The sequence below is a fragment of the Drosophila simulans genome, chromosome 2R, assembly GCF_016746395.2.
Source record: "Drosophila simulans strain w501 chromosome 2R, Prin_Dsim_3.1, whole genome shotgun sequence".
Lineage (NCBI taxonomy): Eukaryota > Metazoa > Arthropoda > Insecta > Diptera > Drosophilidae > Drosophila > Drosophila simulans.
The window spans coordinates 14,988,867-15,002,033 of NC_052521.2; the positions used below are offsets into that span (position 1 = coordinate 14,988,867).

Below are 13,167 nucleotides of genomic sequence, written 5' to 3' on the forward strand. Positions count from 1 at the left end.
CTCGCCCGTCGCACATCCTTACGGCACAACTTTCCCACTCCAACGCCCGGAGTGAACCGGATAAACCGAGTGTTTCATTTTGAATTTTCCCGCAGACCGACGGAGGAACACTGTGTGGCCAATGTGGTGGCAGCCAGAAGGCAAACAACCGAGAAAGAGACCGCCGATCGCACCATGTGTCCGGATTCCTCCGCCAATTGGGACTGTTTGCGGAGCAGGCACGCCCACCAGAGGTGCCAGAAATAGACGGAATCTGGAGAGCTGCAAACTGCGGAGCAGAGTGCTCAAAAAGGAGGCTCTCCCCGTAACCCTTGACAGAAGTGCTCTACGTGCCACGCAGATCGGACGTATTCGACTCACAGATTGGTTTCGGTTCGGTGCGGTTCGATTTTAAGTGAGAATACTCAGTGATTGGAATTTTGATATCCAATTTGAAAATATTCGAAGTGATACTTGTGATACCAACTTGTTTTTGAACAATGCCACGCAAGAAGCGCAGTTCCAGTCCCACGGAGTTCTTTGATGACGACTTCGATGAGGATGCCAGTTCTCAAAGTGAGTTTGATTATAATTTATAGGTTTATAATTTGTAGGTATATTAAAAAAATGAATTAGAAAACGTAGAAATTGTAAATATATTTAGCTAATTTTGTAAATTCAATATTTACTTTCGAATTCGAATTTGCTTTCTTTATCCTTTATATTCTTTAAAATTTTTTAAATCTTTCTAAATTCTGAATACTAAATTCACCTGAACTCCAGTTTCCGGAAAAGAAATAATTTTTAAATTGTGTTAAGCTCTAAACTCTAAATGAGAATGAGAATAAATATAATAATTATATTTTTAATTATGCTGCTTAAATTGAGTTTAATATTCTTCATATGGAATAAGTGTAACTGCATTTTGTTTTTGTTTATAATTGTTTTAGTAAGTTAATGATGTATAATACAAACATGCTTTTTGAAACTTCATACTTTGTGAAAGTAACTTAAAACTTAAAATACTAATGAAAACTTTTGTTTATTATAAATCTCCTGTTATTAGAGCTCCTTAAGATGTATCTAAAAAATGTTAATAATGATCTACATTTCTGAATTTCCAGGCTCCCAGCCGCCGGTGCAGCGAAATGCGGCAAATGCCCGGGAGCGGATGCGTATGCGGGTGTTATCCAGCGCCTACGGACGTTTGAAGACCAAGCTGCCCAACATTCCGCCGGACACGAAGCTCTCCAAGTTGGACACGTTGCGTTTGGCCACGCTCTATATCAAGCAGCTAATTACGGCCGTGGAGACAGGCAGCCACTCGCAGAACCATCCGCACAACCACAACCAGCACCACAGCCTCAACCACAGCCACTCGAGCACCACCAGTTCCGAAGGCCTGGACACAAGTCACATGGCAGATTCGTCCGGTGGAGGCAATTATCATTTCCACAACAACGGACACGGCATGGTAAGTGTCATGCAATTGCGATCCCCGTGCCCGAATAAGTGATGTCACTGCCACCACTTAACGATGCACTGCACCCGCGGCTCGGCAACGGGAACGCATTAATGAGCCGGCCACTTCAGGTGGATCTCGTCAGTTAATGACAGGTGTCGCAGGGGATGCCCAGTGATACGCGCAAGATCAATGTTTATTCATGGATTTCAGTCTAATTCAGAAGTAATGTTCAGCTGATCGAGATTCTTATAAGTTTATGTCTTTTTATGGAAAGATTAGTATTGGGGATGACTATAAAAATGGTCCTTTTATTTGTAAAGCCATTGGGGAAATGAAGTAGAATTTTTACCATTTTCCAGTGAAAAGTTTCCTTTGGCAGAACTTTTACTTAGAGATCTCGGAAAGTTACACGAAAAACGAGTTTTCAGTGTTTCAAATTTAACAAATGATACTATTACTAACTAAGCAACTTAAGTATTTAGTAATACTACTTAACTTATAGGGGTAATTCAACGCAATTTTAGCGAAATATAGATCCAAAATCCAAAGGAATGTGGTGCAACATCTGCTTGGTGATTCCGACGCGATGCGGCGACATGTATTTCCACCTATTCTAGGTGGAGGTGAACCACAAACGTAACCACATCCACATCCCATGACCGGAGTCAGCCATTCAGCCGGGCCCCCCACTAGAACACCGAAATCACATTTTGTGATTTCAGACTGCCTTGCTTTCCTGTAATCCGATACTTTTGTGAATTTCGAAAATATTAAATATGAGTGACAGGCCGTTGGAGGAGCGGGCAGGGAACGGAGATGGTAACGCAGACCAGCGGATCTGGATGGGGGGCACTAGTTAGTCTTTGCTTTTATTTTTTATTTTTAAAGATGCTCTTGATGCTTTGAAGCGACAAAGTGAATGACATGCGAGGGAAATTGTCGTCCTCAGTAGTTTTCCCACTCGGATTATTGTAATTAAAAGTTGTCTAACCGTGTTTATCCATTCATCCATTCCCGCCGGAGTTTACACAATCTATCACTCAAGATTCATGACGTGCACAACTTATCTAAATAGATGCAATTGTTTACCCACCGAATGCGTGAAAAATTCAGCAAATACGGCTCCGTCTTGTGCCCATATGGTGGCAAATCAGATCGGATCGGATCGGAGAGTCCCGACCCTATCCGAATTTATACCATCCACGCGCCCAAGATGATCTGTTGGGAACAACCCATTGGTTCGCTATTTGCTCGCTAGCCCTAGCATCCCTATATCCCATTTCCAATCCCTCTTTGTATGGCATACAAATGAGTGTCTCTTGTCCGCAAGTGTTTGGCTGTTTATGTTTTTATAGATCCGTTAATGAGGCTGTTATTGTAGATCTAGACGTGGAGGCGGGGGTGGGCACTAAAAACAATCAAAGTTGCGTAAACAAACAATGGCGCTGTCTCGGGATGGGTTGTCGTCATATTGTTCCATATATAGCCCCTGTGGTTTCCTCAACTCCTATGATTTATGCCTGTTATATCCACACATTCCGCATTATACTGTTTTGCAGAGCTGGCCCTTTGAATTCCACCAGAGTAGCCGGAGTTTGGCATTTGCCCCATCACCATCAACCATCTCTTCCGCCCGCATGGATTGGCAAGCCCTGCATCCGCAATCCTATCCGAAGTCCACGCGAAGCGAAACCCATGTTTCGGCGGATCTTAGTTACCATCAGTTGCCGGAGTCACACAGTCACTGGTATCCGGCGGAAGTGCATCAAATGGAGCCAGCGGCCAGCTGTTCCTATGACTCTGGAATGGGGCAGCATCAGCGCGGCATAGCTATAGCCACTAGCCACGCCCATGGCATTTAAGCGGATATTATAAATAAAGTTCTCACCCAAGCCAAATGTATTTACCACCTAGTAAGTGTATTAAATCGTGATTTACTTTTACGCGTTTCCGTATGTGCAAGCCTGAACCTATGCTATAAGGCCAAAGATTGGTGTTACCTCATGATCATTTAGCTAGCAAATATATATATCTATGTTTTTAATAAAATTGGAATATTTGAATTTCTTTGAATTGGCGCCAAGTTTATGGTGACTGTATCCCTGGAGTTCTCGAGTGCTGCAGCACTGGTTTGTATTTTGCAGCCCTGTTCAACAGCTGATTTCGTCACAATACAAACAAAGAGTTGCTAACAACAAAAATAAATCGATTAATTGAGGCAAAATTCAAATACCCTACTTTTTATAAAACGGTTAATTTGAGACATTTAAAATATGTTATTTACGGAGAAACGTGTAGTGCCTTTGCATTATTCACTTGCAAAAAAATTACACGAACAAAGAAGCTTACACAAGCAATCTTACTTAAATTAAAAACAAACTGAAGGAAAGCGCCCAAGTACTCTTAACACGCAGTGTATTTATTTTGTGTATTTACTCATAAATGTAGTCCAACAACAATGGCCTGAGAATAATAATTGTGCTACACCTTATTTCAACACAAAAGCGAACTTATTACATGTGTATTTTCGCGGTTAAAGTTCACGTCGTTCGAGAGCTGGCATCGATGATTAGATTCGGAATAGCTGGATCAGATCAGCAGTCCATAATCTCAATCTCCTCCACTGGATTTCCTCCAACAGCACTTGAGTGACCGACCGACTGACCACTGAGCGCAATTCGCCTTTCCAGCAGCAATCAGTCAGTACGCGATATTCAACGAAGACGGACGCCTTGCGGTGGCTCGTTAATCCATAACCTGTTTACGTGACTTGAATACTGTGCCGCACAGCAAAATGCCAGCCAAACCAGTGAATCCCGATCTCCAGAAGGAACGCAGCACGGCCACCTTCAATACCCGGGAGTTCTCCGTTCTGTGGGCCGGCGGCGAGGAGCGCTTCAAGGAGAAGAAGGCACTGGGTGAGCAAGCTTAGAAGGGAAAAACACCGGATTGCAAGCTTCTCCGGTGACCCCGACAGACATATGTACATTCACATTAACCGGTCGCTCAGAGCTTTATCTGAGCTTGGCGCAATCGCGTTTCCCAACAGTGGATGCAAGAAATTGTGCCAAAAGCATGACTTGGCAATTAAACTAGGCTTGAACGCATTTATAGCTAATCTGTAGGGTACAAACTTTGATGCTAAGCCAATGATAAATTGTCGAAAACCAGGATTATACAGATCAGATGACGAATTTGACATCCTGTCAACTTCTTTGTTTTGATACGCTTCTTCTCCGTCCATTCATTCATGCGATTTGTTGCTTTTGCTGCACGCCGTGGCCCAAAGTTCATTAATTATGTATTCCGCATAAACAAGCCGCTACTAGTTAATCAGCACCTATTAGCCAGCTCATAAGTTATTAATCTTTGAACTTCGCGCGAATCGCGATCAATCCGGCTACTTGTGTACTTTGAATGTTTGCAGCTACCCACCATCTATTTCCAGGTCCACTTGAAATTGGTTTAGCTGATAGGTTTATCTGACAGATTTGCACGGTCGCCCAGGGCATCATAAATGGACAATGCCCAGTAACTCCCGCGAATTAACGAAGAATACTGGCGACTCATGATTACGCGACGAAATTCAGCAATGCTTATCTAAATGGCACCTCCTAAAATATTAAATCCCTTTCCTTATGGCTTCATCTACTAAATTCCGCTTAAAATTTTGACAGAGAAAATGTTTTTGGAGGATCCGGCCCTTCAGGACGACTTGCCCATTTCCTATTTGTCACACAAGGAGCTCTATGAGCACAGCTTGCGGAAAGCCTGCATCATTGGAGAGAAGATCCGCAAGCTACGTGCTGATGGCGAGGATGGAGTGGATACTTACAAGTAAAGAAACCCTTATATTTAATGTACTTCAGATTGTAATTTGTGTGCTTATAGTGCTCTGCTTGGTGGATCCTTGGGAGCAGCTATTCTAAAGGAGGGCAATCCGCTTGCGCTGCACTACGTCATGTTCGTGCCCACCATCATGGGCCAGGGAACGATGGATCAGCAGGTGGAATGGCTGAGCAAGGCCTGGGACTGTGAAATCATTGGCACCTATGCCCAGACGGAACTGGGACACGGAACCTTCCTGCGCGGTCTGGAGACCCGGGCTGACTACGATGCCAGCACCCAGGAGTTTGTGATAAACACACCATCACTCAGTGCATACAAGTGGTGGCCCGGTGGATGTGAGTTTCCTTGAGCACTTAATATCTTGAAACTATTATAAACTTCTGAACTTCCAGTGGGACACACTGCTAACCATGCGGTTGTGGTGGCCCAGCTCTACACCAAGGGCGAGTTCCGTGGCCTGGCTCCTTTTATTGTCCAATTGAGGGATTCCGATACTCACCGGCCCATGCCCGGCATCGACATTGGAGATATTGGCACCAAGCTGGGCATGAAGGGTGTGAACAATGGCTATTTGGGACTGAAAAACGTACGGGTGCCTTTGAACAACATGCTGATGAAGAACCAGCAAGTGCTGCCCGATGGCACCTACGTGGCGCCGAAGAACAGCGTGCTTACCTACGGAACCATGGTACCACCACCCATATTCACTATCTCTTCAGCGAGATTTTAACCATTATTTCATTCAAGATGTTTGTGCGTTGTGCTCTTATCCGTGATACCGCTCAGAGCCTGGCAAAGGCATCCACTATTGCCACTAGGTATTCAGCTGTTCGCCGACAGAGTCCCATTGATCCCAATCAACCAGAGCCCCAAATCATGGACCATACCACGCAGCAGTTGAAGTTGTTCCCCCAGATAGCTAAGGCCATCGTTTTCAAAACGACCGGTGATGGCATCTGGAATATGTACAACGTGATTTCTGGCGAGATTGAGCAGGGTAACTTGGATCGCCTGCCCGAAATGCATGCATTGTCCTGCTGCCTTAAGGCCATCTGTAGTGCCGATGCCGCCGCCGGCGTGGAAACGTGTCGTCTGTCCTGTGGCGGACATGGCTACATGGACTGCTCCAACTTCCCCACGATATACGGCATGACCACGGCCGTTTGTACCTATGAGGGCGAGAACACAGTGATGCTGCTGCAGACTGCTCGCTATCTGGTGAAGGTTTATGGGCAAGCCTTGAATGGAGAGAAGCTGGTGCCAACGGTTTCGTACATCAGCGATGCAATAAACCAAACGAAGTTTGTTAACTTTGACGGATCATTGAGGTCCATAGTCAAGGCCTTCCAGTTCGTTGCCGCCAAGTAAGTATTTACTCAAGAAAATAAGTACAATACCAGGTATTTAAATGAATATTTTTATATCAGCAAAACCCGAATTGCCTATGAGCAGATTGAACTGCGCCGCAAGCAAGGTCATGGTACCGAGGTGGCAGCTAATCTATGTGGCACCTTCCTAACAGCAGCTGCAGACGTAAGTCGTAATGAAATATCTATTATTTGCTCAGTATCATACTTTTGTATCACTTGTAGCTTCATGGACGCGCCTTCCTAGCCCAGACTGCCTACACGGAGCTTTTGGCGTTGTCGCGCGAGGTGTCTCCAGAATTAGCTGAAGTCCTAAAGGTGGTGCTGGAGCTGTATCTGGTAGACGCCTGCCTCAACCGCATTGGCGACTTCTTGCGGGTACGATTTTCAATTGACATCAGTTAAGAATATTTAATGTTATATGTAATTTCCAACAGTTCATTGATCTCACGGATCAAGATGTCACGAAACTGGAGGTTCGTCTGGAGAACTGTTTAAAACGACTCCGGCCGAATGCCGTCAGCTTGGTGGACAGCTTTGATCTCCACGATCGCGTGCTAGATTCCGCATTGGGTGCCTATGATGGAAATGTTTACGAGCACATCTTCGAGTCTACGAAGAAAAACCCGTTGAACAAGGAGCCAGTCAACGGGGCATTCCACAAGTACTTGAAGCCATTCATGAAGGCTCACCTCTAGGTTCATAACCTATTGCTCTGGAAGATTTTCACAAGTGTTATTATTGTAAATATACATATGTTTCCATTGTTTTTGTATTATACAACTGTCTGCTTAGCAAATGGTCTTAAAGAGAATTATGATGTCATGGCTTGTGCAGTTGAAATTAGGCTGTAAAATTATACACAAATAAAATATTATTCAACTATATTTAAAGGCAGTATTTAGTGTGTGTTTGGGCTTAACTAAATCGCTTTATTAAAGTTTGTTTTCTGATGGAGTTGCAAGATAGAGAGTAGCTCACTTATTGACTTCGTACAATGATGAACGCACTTACGACGCACTTGCCTTCGAGTTACGTTGTGCGTAAAGACGTCTCAGCAATCGGTTGCCAGCCAGGAATGTGAATACTGCGATGGGAATCAGCAGGCGCAATGTCTGGAACATATTAAGCTGCAGCCAGAACACGAAGAACAGCACCAGAATGCCACCGAAACCCAGGTGAAAGCCGATCGTGCTCGGGGCCAACGTTAGGTTAGACACATTGATGCCCAGTTTTCCCCAGAACACGAAAAGCAGCACAAGCGGGGTTATGCACAGTCCGGTGAAGATATCAGACACAATGCGGGGCGGGCGGTTGTCGGGCACTCGGAACTGATGAATGATTTCGGGCAGGGGACCAGAAGTGGTTTTAGGCTTGACTTCTGTAACAGATATGAGGTTAGATTAGTACTTTCCATAACAATTAGGTTGCATCATTACCCTTATCCTCGTTGAATTTCAATTGGACTTCAGCAACCAACCACTCGAAGGAGTTGGACAGAGAGGAATCGCCCACGGTCAAGTAAATGCTGTAGGTGCCGCTCTGGTAGTTGAAGTTCTTTCCGTTGTTGCCAACATCCATGTCGAACTTGTACGCCTTGCTGCTATCCTGCTCGGCCACAAAGATGATCTCCTTGTCAGTTTTCTTGTTGTAGAGTCGAACGAATGCCTGATGGACAGCCAGAGGCTTGCTGGTGGATTCATCTACCAGAACGGCCTTCAGTAAAAGCTTCTGGGTGCTGTCAGCCGAGAGAACCTCCTGCAGTTTGCCTGGATAGGTCACACTCTGCTTGCGGGTTGCAGCGCTAGCATCAGACTCCGCAATGCCCACCTCCAAAGATTGAACCTTAACGCGGCCGAGAATCTTGAACTGCAGTGTCTGGGTGTAGACACCATCGGCACTCAACTCCGCCTGGTAAACGCCGCGAGCTGGCTTTAAGCTGGCCAAATCAGCCACATAGGTGGTCTTGTCCGAGGATTTTGAGGCCACAGCGAGTTTATCAGCCAAAACGGAACTGTCCTTGCGAATAATCTTTGCATTGATGACTTTGGGTGCAGGTGACAAAGGCTTGCCGAGCAGATCAACAACGGCTACATTCAGAGTCGGCGACTGAGCGTCCAACTGACCGTTGCCAATGAGCTGCACGCAAACGGGAGCAATTTTATCGGCTCCACTGATAGTCTTCAGCGCCTCGATCAGCACATGAGCTCCCTTGGCGGTTTGGACGGATCGGCGGCTAAGGAAGTAGTTCGCAAACTTAACTGCCTGGTCAGCAGTAACGGGCACGGGCTTGTTAAAGGTCTTGCTCACGCCAAAAGCACCATTTATGATCAGGGATGTGATACTGAGACCGCCTTCGAACTGCAGGAGCTTGCCGTCAACTTCATCTGCTTGCACTATGGCATCCTCCACGCGATTTGCGATAAAGGAGGCACTGGCACCCAGAAGTGGAGCAACATTGAAAGCGTATCCCAGGCCGCTGAGTGTGTCGTCCTTTTTGAGCAGTTCTTGCAAGCGCTTCACTAGTTTTCCCTGAGTGGCTTCATTGATCTCCACGCCGAGCACTTTGTGGGTGACCACGCGGTAGAAGATCTCCTGAGAGCTGCCGAGCTCCGAGTTCAGGGAACTATACACCTTGGAAAGCAGACCCTCGTCAATCTTTGCGGAGCACCCCAGGTTTCTGCTAGCACCAATGTAGTAGTAGTCTTTTTCGAAGCTCTGCAAGGAGTTAAAGGAACATAAATAAGTATGACCAATGATAAATGGGCGTATCTAGATAAACCCACGTTCAGCTTGGACTCGGAATGCAGCGTAGCAATCTTCTTGCACAACGGCTCCTTCTGGGTGGCATCAGTCAGTTGGATGTTAAGGCTGGAGAAGAAGATCGACTGCAGGTCACTGGAGCCAAATCCGTCCACGAAAACTTTTTGCAGGCGGCTGAGATCCTTTTGCCCCAGGTGGCTGTCCACGGTGCGAGCGCTCCACGTCGGTCCACTAGCGACCAACACGCAGAAGATGACCAGACCTGGCGTTAAATAAAAAAAACCATTAGGTTCCTAGTCGCCGGCAATCGCTTAACCACGAAAATCAGAGAGAGACAGCACGAGAGCTACGACTTTGCAGCCGGCGTTTTCACTGAATTTAGCGTCAAATTAAAGCTATCCGGCTCAAACACCGACCAGGATACGCACCTAGCTTTAACATTTTCCTATATTGTGGTTGCGCTTTCACACGCCGCTTATATTCTATAGGAAAATAAAATAAAATCGCTCAAAAAGCACCGCCTGTCCCTCGATATTTTATACACGTCAGCGGCCGAGACAACTATCGATATGTTTCTGGATCAACAAACATCGATGGCGTAGAAGAACCATCGATGCCCGCTGCCAGAGTGACCGCATGCATGCTCTTACTGTTAACTTACCCGTTATAAAACATTACGTTTAGATTGAATTTAAATGAAATGTTAATTTAAACTAATTGTTTAAAGATTCTGCAAAGATTTTCTCAAACTGCAAGTTTAATTTTTTTTTAACATTTACAATGAAAGATCAAAATTAAATAATATGCTGTGGGCACTATTCTCTTTAAAACAGTTTTAAATATTATCTCATAAAATTTTTAGTGCTCCCACATCTAAAGCGCAAACTTATCAGGACACAGATCTATAGGTCTGGTTATAGAATATTTTCTTTTGAAAGTCTTGGTGAAATCTCCCTCGTGATTCCACACTGTTACGGCGGTGGTGCAGTAAAGTGGGTACTTGTTGACCAGAACTTCCTCGGTCTCTTCGTTCTTCGGTGGCACATCCTTGCAGAACTGGTCGTAGTACTCCGTGCGATCCTCGCCCAAGTCCACTTGGGCGGAGGCCTGTCGGTTGTATTCGGCAAAGAGTTCCTGCCATAGAAACTGTTCCATGCGATTTGCTCGAGTGGCTGCATGACCATTCGTATTAGAAACGTTCTGGAAAACTGCAGATTAAACTTACGCAGCACTTTCTTAATTTTGGGTGGAGCAAAACTCGCTTGAGATTCCGTAAGTTCCGTTGAACATGGACCCACTGGGAGCACCAAATTATTGCCACGATCAACCATTGCAGAACAAATTTTCAATATATTTTTTCGATCTAATACTAAGGTAAATAATTTATTCGTTTGCCAGTGATAGACTGACGGTTTATACTCTACCTACTTCGATATAACAAACTAGCCGGAAACTGCTAAGCAACGGCCTGGTCCCCAGGACTTTCCTGTTGATCCCCTTGCGGGGAATCGTCCTCCACGATGAGCGATACTTCCTTGGGTCGGAGTATACAGTAGTAAACGATTAAAGTGGCCAGAAATAGTATTCCACTGTAAACGATCCACTCCCAGATGAAACCGAACCACCAGGACTCAAACTCCTCGTTTGCATACCAAATGGACGATATGGTAATGTTCTCGGCGAGCGTGAGCACCAGGTATCCACCATACCACAATCGAATGTTCTTGAAGGACACCCGGAATTCCATTAACACAAATATATAGATGTAGGCGAGAAGAAGTAGGAACAGGCTCCGACTCCAACTACCACGACAACGGGTTTCCAATGCCAGGCAGCCCAGCATCAGGGCATAGTGTACGCCCACCAAGATGAAGAATGCCTTCGGATAGAAGACACAGAAGGTGGACAACGAAAGCATTCTCATGGTGATAAAGGCAATCCATCCGAAGAAGGACACCGTCCTGCCCGCGAAATCATCCTGTTGGATTCCATTCACTATTTTGGTGGGTCGCGGGAAATAAAAGTCCACCACGTCCTTGGGAGTTAGAGGTGATGGCTTGGGTGATTGGGAGATAAGAACAGTGTGCTCCTCGGGATCCTCGTCTTTGAGCCTGCCCATGAGGAGCTTGGGCGGATGTGGGACATTCTCTTTGATGTACAGTTGGGCATTAACCAGCAGCATGTCTTTGAAGGTTTCCAGTTGGGACAGAGGTCTAGTGACCCGACGGCTCTTTCGATGCTCATTATCCGACATGGTTCGTCGCAAGTCGGGAGTTGGAGGATCCTCCTCGGTTGGCTTCAGAACGGGTAATTTTGGTGGTGCAGTTTTCGGCGGCGGTGGAGGAGCTGGTGTCTCGGGTATGCTGTCCAACACCTCGATGGTGTCCAAGTCCCCCAGGTCCTCGTATCGCACTTTCAGCCTGGGCCTTGTTCCCTGTATCTTCTCCTCATCGGTAGCATTATCTATCGGCCCGGAGTGCAGTAGTGCTCGCGTTTCCAGTTGCTCAAGTGCATCGTTGTCCACCTCATCTTCTCCCTGAATATGCAGCTCATGTGTGGCCTCACCTGAGTTGGGCAATGACTTGCGCGCCCGAAAGTTCTCCATTATCTTGTCGGATTCCGGAAAACTGGTGATGGTGCGCTCGGACTCGCGCTTTTTCCGCTCAGCCTCGCAGCATAGGCGTTCATTCTGCTCCAGCTGGCATCGATGGCTGTCCACCTGTTGCGGAGTGGCCCAGGGGTAGTGGCGACCCACCCGCCGCTGGCTTTCCATTCTATGATAACTGGTGGTTATGGCAGCCAGATCAATGGCAGAGAATACCAGCGATAAGGATTGAACAGCAGCTAAAGGCAAAAAGTTAATACTTAGCTAATCCCATGAGGATATATATCTTACAGGTCTCATAATTGCGGAACATATCCTGGACGAGCATGTGGTACAGCTGGAGAATGATTTGTGGAGCTGCCTGGGCATAGGCCTGAACAAACAGATACAACTCAATGTTGGAGGTTTGTGTGGCCTTGGCCAAGCACTTCATGCGCTCCACATCGTCGTCGTCGTGGAAGAGTCCCTCGATGGCCCAAAACAAGCGCGTACAGAACCTTATCGTTTGGAAGTTAATAAACATGGCAGTGACCCACATTGCAATCCATTGACTCACCTGAAGATCACAAAGAAAGGGAACAGGAACAACTTGAGCAGTCCAATGCCAAGGGCAACGCATTTATTGCGTTCCGAGCAGGCGCAATCCCTTTGTTCCTTTGAAGCCGCCACTAGGATGAAAGTGATCACGGGGGGTAGGATCACCAGGACCAGGGTGCCAGCTCCCAGTGCCGGCTCCTTTTGGCTGAAGTGCTGGTAGCTCAGTGCCAAATCCGAGGCTGTTTGAACAATGTACACCAGCAGCCCAAGACAAGTGGGCACTATGTACGAAACCCAGATGCGCGTGCGACTACGAACGGTGTAGCCAAGTATGTGAGGCGGAGGAGTGGCCGCATGGACCACCGTGTCGGTCATGATGGGAGTTCCCCTTTGAATCTGGTTTGGTAAATGCGTTCCTTACATCTGCAGCTTGCAAAATCCACAGCGATACTGAACTACTATGAGTAACCGCTCTCTCAAAACTATTATCAATCCAGCCACAAGATAAGATTAAAGTTACCCAAACATTTTTCAGGTGAGCAGTCAACCGTTTGTTTACGTTTTTTTCGCCATGAATGAGAAAGATACAATTTCAGGGTGGC

At 46.2% G+C, this 13,167-nt stretch overlaps 5 protein-coding genes across 5 annotated transcripts; 2 read left to right on the forward strand and 3 right to left on the reverse strand.

Moving 5' to 3' along the window:
* Positions 1-251: 251 nt before the first annotated feature.
* On the forward strand, positions 252-3,467 carry LOC6734999 (neurogenic differentiation factor 1). Its single transcript, XM_002081945.4, has 3 exons — positions 252-555; positions 1,104-1,453; positions 3,004-3,467. Exons 1-3 carry the CDS (start codon positions 480-482, stop codon positions 3,304-3,306), a joined length of 729 nt encoding a protein of 242 aa, XP_002081981.1. The 5' UTR covers positions 252-479; the 3' UTR covers positions 3,307-3,467.
* A 414-nt stretch (positions 3,468-3,881) lies between these two features.
* Positions 3,882-7,547, forward strand: LOC6735000 (probable peroxisomal acyl-coenzyme A oxidase 1). The gene is made up of 8 exons (XM_002081946.4): positions 3,882-4,362; positions 5,122-5,281; positions 5,336-5,628; positions 5,686-5,981; positions 6,041-6,657; positions 6,721-6,826; positions 6,886-7,038; positions 7,098-7,547. The coding sequence occupies exons 1-8, from the start codon at positions 4,239-4,241 to the stop codon at positions 7,356-7,358; spliced, it is 2,010 nt and encodes a 669-aa protein (XP_002081982.1). The 5' UTR covers positions 3,882-4,238; the 3' UTR covers positions 7,359-7,547.
* Positions 7,548-7,560: 13 nt separating this feature from the next.
* Positions 7,561-9,993, reverse strand: LOC6735001 (dolichyl-diphosphooligosaccharide--protein glycosyltransferase subunit 2). Its single transcript, XM_002081947.4, has 4 exons — positions 9,852-9,993; positions 9,447-9,685; positions 8,100-9,378; positions 7,561-8,041 (listed from the first exon to the last, which is right to left on the reverse strand). Exons 1-4 carry the CDS (start codon positions 9,862-9,864, stop codon positions 7,671-7,673), a joined length of 1,902 nt encoding a protein of 633 aa, XP_002081983.1. The 5' UTR covers positions 9,865-9,993; the 3' UTR covers positions 7,561-7,670.
* Positions 9,870-10,843, reverse strand: LOC6735002. The gene is made up of 2 exons (XM_002081948.3): positions 10,649-10,843; positions 9,870-10,595 (listed from the first exon to the last, which is right to left on the reverse strand). Exons 1-2 carry the CDS (start codon positions 10,752-10,754, stop codon positions 10,297-10,299), a joined length of 405 nt encoding a protein of 134 aa, XP_002081984.1. The 5' UTR covers positions 10,755-10,843; the 3' UTR covers positions 9,870-10,296.
* On the reverse strand, positions 10,788-13,098 carry LOC6735003. Its single transcript, XM_002081949.4, has 3 exons — positions 12,585-13,098; positions 12,320-12,525; positions 10,788-12,267 (listed from the first exon to the last, which is right to left on the reverse strand). Exons 1-3 carry the CDS (start codon positions 12,938-12,940, stop codon positions 10,880-10,882), a joined length of 1,950 nt encoding a protein of 649 aa, XP_002081985.1. The 5' UTR covers positions 12,941-13,098; the 3' UTR covers positions 10,788-10,879.
* Positions 13,099-13,167: the final 69 nt, after the last annotated feature.